We start from the raw sequence: 9,845 nt of genomic DNA on the forward strand, positions 1-9,845 counted from the left end.
TAATATTTCCTAATAATAATAAAGCCCACACGCATGTTGGGAACAAAGCACTGTGTCATCAACATATGTGGCTAAAACATAATCAGCAAAAACTTCTATTTTCTTCTCGATTGGCATATCTTTATTAAATATTCAGCAAAGCAATATGTTTTATTCTCTATCTGTACATTGACTGTCAAAAGGACTGCTGCCATTTATACGTGCACATGTGTATAACTATTATCATCAACGCCTCTCCCAAGGACATTTTACTTCTGAGGGCATTAAATTAATCAGCAAACATTGGAAGCAAAACGCTATAAACTAATCATAGGAGGAGGTTTGAGATCTCACAAAACATGTTTTACATCGCCGCATTATTTTGCCTGTCCCAAGTTAGGAGTCTCTTGCCTTTGTTATAAAGTGCCACGCGGGTTATTCAGTGTGCAACCACTTTCTGATGTTATTTTTTCATAGACAGAAAACAATATTACAGTCATTCCTTGAAAGAGTATTTTATAACATAACTTATTCTGTCAGCATGCATTAATAGTTTGATGCGATTAATGATATATTTCGATAATATTTAGTAAATGTCAGAATTTGTACATGTTATGTTGAAGCTGTTTCTTTTTTCGCGTGCAAGTCAGTCAATCGTTTTGTACAAGGTAACATTATCATAAAATGCAGAAGAGATGCCATCAAAAACATTCCTCCTCCAAGATAAAAAGATGCATCATAATTTCCTGTGGCTTGCAGAATCATTCCTGAAAAAATTCCAAATAAGAATGAGTTATTGTATCATTGCGTGTTTTCTCCCAAGTCTGTTAATATCAATGTAGCGTCATTAAAAAATTATAACAATTCAATAATATTTTTATCAAATTTGTAGGTGCGTAGGGTTTGATATCTTTTTTATTTTGTGTATTGTCCAGTGTGATGTATTGTGTGTCCGATTGGATTGGTTGTTTTCGCGATGCTGCTACGTCCTCATTACGCTTCTACGACGATCCCGCTACGATTATACCTCGTTCTCACCGCGTTTATTCTGCGACCTCACTACGCTTATCAAGATCTCTCTACGCTCGTCACGTTCTCACTACGACCATACCACGAGTTATCCGATTGCAACACAATCATACCACGCGTCTACTGCGATTGTAGCACGTTCTAACCACGATTATACTATGTTCATACCGCGATCTTACTACGTTCTCAGCAAAAAACATGTTCCATATAAATACAGATCCATTCCTTCTATTTCTGATTAATACATAGATTTAGCGGAAACAATACAGTCATGCCACGAAAATCTACTAAAATACGTCGGCGTGGTGGTAGGGGTTGATGTCATGAGAGGCAGAGGGAGCTCTGATAGTAACGAATCCTGATCAAGCAGAGATGTCGGACCGACCAATCCAACCTAATTTACAATCTATGATCGCTGGTCCCTAAAGCTCAAATGACGATATTTTAGTGAACAATTTATAAAAGTGAACCATTTTAGGCTATGATATGGCCTTCAACACGGAGCCTTGGCTCACACCGAACACAAGCTATAAAGGGCCCCACAAATACTAGTGTAAAACCATTCAAACGGGAAAATCAACGGTCTAATCTATATAAAAACGAGAAGCATGGTTGTGCCGTTAGAGAAAATGGACAAGAAGTCTAATTACATACAGACAAACAAAACCTGGAGAGATTTTATATATTTTATGTGAAAATGACGATTAGAATGATGGTCGTAGTATAAACGTAGTCAGGACGTAAGAAGAGCGTGATGAGGACGGCAAGGGCGTGCTAGAATCGTATTATAGTCTTGAACAGCGTGGTGTTAACGTGGTATAGTCGTAGTGGAAGCGTAGTTGGGTCGCGGTGAGAGTGTGATGGTCGTAGTGAGGTCGTAATAACGTCGCTGTGAGATCGTAGCGCAGTCTTTTGGAATAGAATCACGCTTTCGCTACGCTCTCGCTACGACGGTACAGCGACCTTTGCGATCTTATTACAACCTTACTGCGCTCTCACTACGCTCCGAATACGACCTGATTTCGCCACGACCGCACCACGATTGTTTTGAACATGTTCAAAGTTGGCCACGCTCATCACGATCTTGAAGACCTCACCACGACCGTGATACGACCTTACTGCGATCTACACGATCTTACTACGATCATCAAAATTTTCATTTTTTTCACAGATCGTAGTGTGATCGTGGCCTAGTGGGACTGCGGTATTACATGTAGCATTAACAATTGGTTCATACATTCTTCCATTTGTTTTCGATAATTGTTTTGACTATGCTACATGTATGAACACAATCTAAAGGACTATGGGTAGTTTTATTGTTCGTAAACCAAAATGAAAATGACTTTTTGTCATTGGTTGAAATTCCATTGTTATAGACGTTTTTAACCAATTAGACCACTTTCGAGTTCATCCGTCACCGGAAAAAACTCGTCAATTAGGCGCGCCTTTGTGACGTCATTTACCAGATAGAGGGGGTCGTCTGTATCCCTGCACTATCAACGTTCATCAAGCGTCTAAGTGATCGTCATTATGCAGGGTAAACTAGAAATAATTTTTGTTTCGTAGGTACTTAAGCACAATTCCCTAATGACAGCAGTGCTGATTGTCAATTATGAGAATTTAGTTTGTCGAATAAATCGTGCAATATAGCATTATAATTTTCCAACCACTCGCTAAACGTTGGAATGGAAGTGACGATGCCTCTAAACGCACGAATGATGTTCACTAAAACCAGAGTTTTTGACGGAAATGCATCGAACTCGAAAGTTGTCTATTACGACGTTTTGGTGTACACTTTTGATTTTTTTTTTCAGAATGCATTAGATTCTGAAACATATGATAATCTTCCATTTATCACATGGAAGATAAGATTTGTTAACCCTTTTTTTCAATCTCCCATCCAGAGTTATCGGTCCTTGATCTCTCAGATAACTCAGCATGGGAGATTGTACATATAGCAGAGATTGAGAGAGAGAGAGAGAGCAAGGACCGATAGCTCTGCGTGGGAGATTGCCCCTTTTCGGGATTCAGATGAAAGAATTCGTTTTGCATATGAACTTTTTTCTCAGTTGTTTTTTCGGATGCTGATCAGATGCAATTTCATTTCTTTTTCTGTTTAAGAACTTTTGAAAATGACAAGAGCTTTGCTCATTGTTGAAGCCGTACGGTGACATATAGCAGTAAATTTCTGTGTCATTTTGGTCTCCTGTGAAGAGTTGTCTCATTGACAAGCATACCACATCTTTATTTATATATATATGTATATAAATCAAAATAACATAACATCTTTAATATATTTCAAGATACTGTGAATTCATTATTTTTCGTTGGATACCAATGTTCGTGGATTCCCGTGAGTATAACTTATTACGAATTTTCTATAGGAATGTATACAGTCTTTGCCAAAACAACGAATTAAATATCCACGAAACTGCAATTTTTCCTCAAATCACGAAAATTGGTACCCACGATTTTTTTTGGTCCTACCTGCTAATAGAGGTCCAATAACTGATGCTATTCCTCGAGCCACACCTAGTAATCCGAATGAGTTAGCTAATCGTTCAACCCCCAGTAAATCACACAGTATTATAGGTGCAAGTGATACATATGTAGCTGAAAATATCATAAAACACTGCATTGAATTATAGTTAAACGGTTCATTCCATGATAAGGCGTCGGTATACTAGTATATCTAGTAGTGATATATCAAATTCATGTATGATATAATTTACTACTGTGACGATACCTACTTTATAAATATAATGATTGCAACACATAGATTTTTGGAACATTATTTTCACCTTAAGCATCACTGGAGAGAGATTAATTGTCCAAACAGCTCCCGATGTGGTAAACGTGGTATCATTAATGTTGTTAGATAAGAAACAAGCCTATAGCAGTGTCAAAAGCCATCGTAAATCAGCCATACACTAGAAGCAACAAGATGGCGCTATCGCTCACATTGCATCTTTGCATTTAATTCTGAAAATGCAAAACTATGTTCTCTAGTGAAATACTACATCGTTCATATATATTTTTTTTGAAACAGGATAGATCTTTGATGATTCAGTTCTTGTCAAAAGATACCTTAGTTTTTGAAACAGAACATTATTATTTAGTATTACACTGATATGTTTTTTGAAACAGGACACATATTTGATGATTCAGTCCTTTTCAAAAGATACCTTACGTTTTTAAAACAGAACATTTTTATTTAGTAATACAATGATATGTGTTTTGAAACAGGATACGTATTTGATGATTCAGGCCTTGTCAAAAGATACCTTAGTTTTGAAACAGAACATTATTAATTAGTAATACAATGATGTGTGTTTTGAAACAGGCCTTGTTTTTTTTGTACTGGTATGGATAGTAAACCCCATACTGACAGAAACAAGTGCCTGTGAATATATCGCTTTAATAAACTGCGCATGTATGTAGAAGGAATGATGAAGGAAGTGATCATCATAAGCTCCTCAATTTCGCCTTTGGTTGGTCATACAACCTTTTATATTCGAGCGTTTAATTGTACAATGAATACACTTTAAATGACCAGTTTTTTTTATATTTATAAACCTTTACTTCATATATATTCATCTGAGCTCATGTTTTTAAAACTAGAATTTTTGCAAATCTTCTCTTTTTAACATTTTGAATTATTTCAGCCATTAAACTTTTCCTACACCAAGACATTGGTGGCCTAAGTCGTATTATGCACAACTTGTCGGAATTTCAACTTGCAATGCTCTTTAACTTCGTGCTTCCATTTTATCTATTCGTGCGCTACTGACGAGTGTTATGTAGACGAAAAGTGCGCTTGGCCAAAGCAGAGTGCCTTATCAAACATGTACTTGTAACGAATTTCCAGTTGAAATCAATAACTTTCATGCGTTGAAAAAATGTTTCAATATAGTAACATACAATTATTCAACATACCTACACATAACCCAAATACTACACCGAATACCACCAGGAGAGAATAGTGTGTACAAAGAGGCTGTAAAAATAGCGCTACGGCCGCTATAAAAAGAGCAATGTTGTTTAACACCAAAGCGTTGACCTTCTTCATGTTAGCTAAAACTCCGGACAGTATTCGACCAATTATGTTCATGACACCTAAATTATTAAAAAAAACCAATTTATGGAATATACATTATTATAACATAAATTGAACGTATAATTTATGTAATTTATAAAACACATTTGATACAAGAAATATTACTAGATGCTAAGACAAATGTTGTTATCAATCTCGTGTTGTTATCTTTATACATCGAAGAAATACATTTTTTTTAATTTAATTTCATATTTAAGACTTTTTCGATATGGTTTATGAGAAACTTTCATTCGCCTTTATTTTGTATAGAAAATGCTATTCGTGTATATCAATGAATTATCAGTCTTTAATTTTTCTTTGTTGTGTTTAGTGTACTGTATTTTTTGTATATTTTAGTCTTTTGTTTTATTGCCATGGCATCGTCGGTTTATTTTCGACTTATGCGTTTATTATTATTTTATTGTCCGTTTGATATGTTTCGCCTCTCTTTTATAAAATCATGGTCCTAAAATTATTATTCGTTCGTTACAGAAAACCATTGATGTTTACTTCCTGGCGCATGACTAGTAAATGTTTCCAAATAAATTGATATGGAATTTTCTTTTATCGAAGCATAAAAAAAAACGTTTTTATAACCTTTTGTTTGTTTATATATTTTCGTATTTTCAATTTTTACAATTTTTCTTTGTTTTAAGTTTATACATTTTTTTTCTTTTTTCTTTTTAAGATCTTTACAAATAAACTGTAAAAAAAATCAGTGACGCTCGAATCAAAAAATGATTAAAAGGCAAAAATAAAGTACGAAGTTGAAGAGCATTGAACACCAAAAGTCTTATTTCCGAACAACTAAACTACTTACCTATCACAGAAAGTAATATTGCAGCTTCTGTACTTGGTATTCCTAACATTAGAGCTCTATCCACTAGGTACATAAACGGGATATAATAAGCCGCAGCGCCGAATATATTACCTATACATATCAACACAAATGAAGCGTTGCCTAAAAGTGAAAAGTCAAAAACTTCAGTGAACACTTCTGTTATACAAGACGTAAGAACATAACATTTACTTGAATACGTTTTTTGTTGAAGAAAAGTAGAAAGGATTGACGTATTGCTGTGCATTATATTTGGCAAGGATCTGAATGGTTTATTATATGTCACACTCCCCTCACCAATTTTATCACCTGCTATAATTGAATTATTATCATATTGCGTCATGTCATCCAAAGATTTCGTAATTCGTCCGTTTTTCGGTGTTTTCTGCTCCTTTTTGCTTTGAGGTTGCGCGACTTGAAGAAAAGGTCTAGATTCCTCTCCCAACTTTCCTCTTTCATTTTCTTCAACTACCTCAACTACTTCATCGTAAATATGATCCGAGTCACATTCGACTTCTTTTTGTTTCAGTTTAAGTGGTCTTATAAGCATTCCACAAACAGCGCCATTTAAAATTATACCCGCCATTATCATCAATATGTTTCTCCAATCATAAATTTCTGATAGAAATTCCAAGAAAGGTGAAAATATAAAAGTTCCTATCCCGGAACCACAAACAGCAATGCCCGTTGCTATAGGTCTCTTTTTGTCAAAGTACAAACCCACACTTACAATTGAAGGTAGATACATCATACCAAAACCTAAACCTGAAGAAAAAAATGTATGTGTTATTTCAAAATATTTTCCTAAGAAAAAAAGCAAAGTTATATCTTATTACACAAATGTATGATGGATACTTATTTGCAACTCCCCCTTACCATTTTTTTACCCAAAACAAGCAGACTAAAAAGTCAAGTCAGTTTTATGACTGACCCATATGAAATGTGTAAAGTGCTAAACAAATTATAAACGATACTTGAGACAGTCCCAATATTCAGTCTTGAACCATTGCAACTAATACATGTACGTATGATGTTGATTTGTATATAATATCTATTATTTACTTCATGCAATCGGTAACTGTTTAAGATGTTCTAATGGTACATGTACATTGAACTATCATGATTATATGATAATATGTTAAAATGTTGTATGTTTGGTTTTTTTTTTTTTTTGCTTTTTTACTTTGAAAGTCTGCTATATACTTATATACACTGAATGATTTAACTAGTTTTTATTTGGATGCATTTACTGTATAATTTTCACGTATCATATTTTTTAAAGTAGCAATTTTTACAAAATAACACCACCAAATTATGAAACTCCGAATGTTGGCTTCGCTCTCATCTCATATCGAATATATATCGTATTAGGTCACTTACCCACTTTGTAACTTATAGTACTTAATTAGTATCATTAACCGTACAATTTACCTCCAATAACACCATATGTTACTATCAATATATCTAGGTTTGGACTAAAGGATCCTATGATAACACCAGCTGCAGCTATAAGACTTCCTGCTATAGAAACCATGCGGCATCCAAACTTGTTCACTAATCCACTTGCAAATGGGCCTAAAATGACAACGCGAAAAGTACTAATTCTCTATAACCTTCATCTGGATACTTGTTACTATAGATCTGTCATATTAATAGTTATCAAAGGTATTAGGAATATAATTAAATACGCCAGACGCGCGTTTCGTCTTTAAAAGACTCACCAGTGACGCTCAGTTCAAAATATTTATAAAGCCAAACAAGTACAAAGTTGAAGAGCATTCATGGGTTTCATCTTCTTCAATAACTTTAAAAACTGCAAACTCCACGATGAAAAGGGGATTTTTTCAAATTTTAATTCATAAATTTTCCATGATGATGTCTTTGTCAAGGGTTTTTGTGTTGTAACTCTTGTTTTGTTTTTCTATACTTTTGTGTTATAGTTATTGTATGCTATTTTGGTTTTTTTGGCTCTTTATTTCTTTCATCTTTAGATGTAATATTTAAATGAACTAGAACAAAAGCATCAAAACATTACAAAACATATTTGCTTCACAACAGATATGTTTTACTTGCCATCGAATTCTGCTTTTATTTGTTTTTGCGTACACGACTATTATTTTTGTTTGTTTGTTATTTTTCATTATGACAGTACTAGTATTGGTAGATTTCCATCAATTAGCTAAGAAACTCGAACCTTAGACGAGGTATACGCAGTATTCTACAAACCAAAACCACTGCAATATTTTTCCAGACAGATATTAATGAGTTACATCTTGCATAAATAGCTAGTGGTAGCTAGTGGTAGCTACTTTAAAACACCTCTGCTATTTGCCACCCAAACAAAGATTGAAACATAGATGTTTCGGTATCGTTCTATTTGCTTTTTTTTTTAGATAAATTTCCCCAAATGTCTAAGGGAGGATTTCCATAAGAAATCATGGAAATCATAACTAATATTTCCGTCAAAGTAGTCTTCTTATGATTAGTATAATATACCTACCCGTACACATGTACGTGCCAATCATTACCGATCCAACTAGAGACACTTTACTCTTGGAGGCCTGGAAGTAATCTGCAAATTTTGGTAGTAATACACCATAAGCTAATCCTATCCCGTCCACTAGAATATTACACATGAGTGAACTGGATACCACGACCCATCCCCACCCACCGTCGGGGGACTTCGGCAATGTCTTCATCTTCTTGCTGTTCAGGTTTAAAATGTTCTCCTTGTCAGATAAACATAAACCTTGAATCACGTAATATATTAAGTGTGCACAAAATGAAAGACCATACTAATAATACAGGTAAGTCAATTTGTTTGGTTTAAATTTTTATCATAGAGATAGTACAATACTGTCTACCCTTAGTTAACCTGTTTAAAAACGAATATGAAAACATAATAACACTTACCTATATTTACTGTTGAGAACTATATTATTCAAGGCAGACGAATCCGATGTTTAAAATTGAGATAAGGAATGCAAAATTTTAAGTCGAAGAAAGACGAGCATCGATATATAGCATTAAGAAGGAAAAAGAACCTCAACAGTTTCCACAACTTTAATAAAAAATTGAAAACAACACGTTTAATAATTTCTTGCGTCCGAAGCGCTTTAAGAGATGGATTTCAGCTTTCCAATTGTGAACTTTCCATTTCTAAGTAGCGACATTCCAGCAGTACCTGCATACAGGGTATATATCTCTTAATTGATACGATATTCCCGTGCTTGCATTTCCTATCATGGTTTTCTTGATAGAGGGTTGCTGCTCACAAGGAAGCTATTAAATCAAGAAATCCAAATCAGTGTATGTAAAGTGCGGATCCTAAAATATCATTTTTACTGTATATGCCATAAATGTCTAATGTAGAATGATAAATAAACAGACGAACTTTTTTTAATTTTTGAAGAAAATGAAGAAAAATAGTTAAAATGTATATGTTCAGAAATACATAATACTAATAAAACAAAGTAAGAGATGCGAGCGGGATTTATCGCGCCTAAAGCCATCCAACTGTGAAATATATACCAAAATAGGTGAATTTTTAGGACATTTCACGAACAGATCGTGCAGGTGCTTTATAACTAACAGGTGAGATGTTGTTGCAGTAAAAAATATTCATTTTAATACAATTATTAAAGTTGTATAACGTAGAATATGTTTTGTCATTCAGTTTCTTCATATTTAACTAAATTCCACTATGATGATTTCGTAATCACGGCCGACACTCGGCTAACCGAGAGATTGGTCGGTTAATCTATATTGAGTATGCGGCTATATGGGCGATTGGTCTGTTAATCGGGTTGGTTATACGTCTGTTAAGAGTAAAACACTTAATTTAATGTTAAACTCTATCAAATATACAGATTTTTTGCATGTTATAACCACCAAATCAAAAAA

General features: G+C 34.2%; 1 protein-coding gene across 1 annotated transcript; it reads right to left on the reverse strand.

Moving 5' to 3' along the window:
- Positions 1 to 478: 478 nt before the first annotated feature.
- On the reverse strand, positions 479 to 8,743 carry LOC143079524 (monocarboxylate transporter 12-like). The gene is made up of 6 exons (XM_076254915.1): positions 8,443 to 8,743; positions 7,374 to 7,517; positions 5,925 to 6,707; positions 4,945 to 5,124; positions 3,496 to 3,621; positions 479 to 746 (listed from the first exon to the last, which is right to left on the reverse strand). The coding sequence occupies exons 1-6, from the start codon at positions 8,639 to 8,641 to the stop codon at positions 592 to 594; spliced, it is 1,587 nt and encodes a 528-aa protein (XP_076111030.1). The 5' UTR covers positions 8,642 to 8,743; the 3' UTR covers positions 479 to 591.
- Between the last annotated feature and the right edge of the window lie 1,102 nt (positions 8,744 to 9,845).

Source organism: Mytilus galloprovincialis, chromosome 6 (genome assembly GCF_965363235.1).
Source record: "Mytilus galloprovincialis chromosome 6, xbMytGall1.hap1.1, whole genome shotgun sequence".
Taxonomy (NCBI): Eukaryota; Metazoa; Mollusca; class Bivalvia; order Mytilida; family Mytilidae; genus Mytilus; species Mytilus galloprovincialis.

Excerpts from the sequence above, each read along its gene's own strand:
- LOC143079524 (XM_076254915.1), bottom strand. The coding sequence starts at position 8,641 with ATGAAGACATTGCCGAAGTCCCCCGACGGTGGGTGGGGATGGGTCGTG. Across the intron at positions 3,622-4,944 it reads AGTATTTGGGTTATGTGTAG|CTACATATGTATCACTTGCA; the intron begins GTATGTTGAATA and ends TGATATTTTCAG. Across the intron at positions 747-3,495 it reads TATTGGACCTCTATTAGCAG|GAATGATTCTGCAAGCCACA; the intron begins GTAGGACCAAAA and ends GAATTTTTTCAG.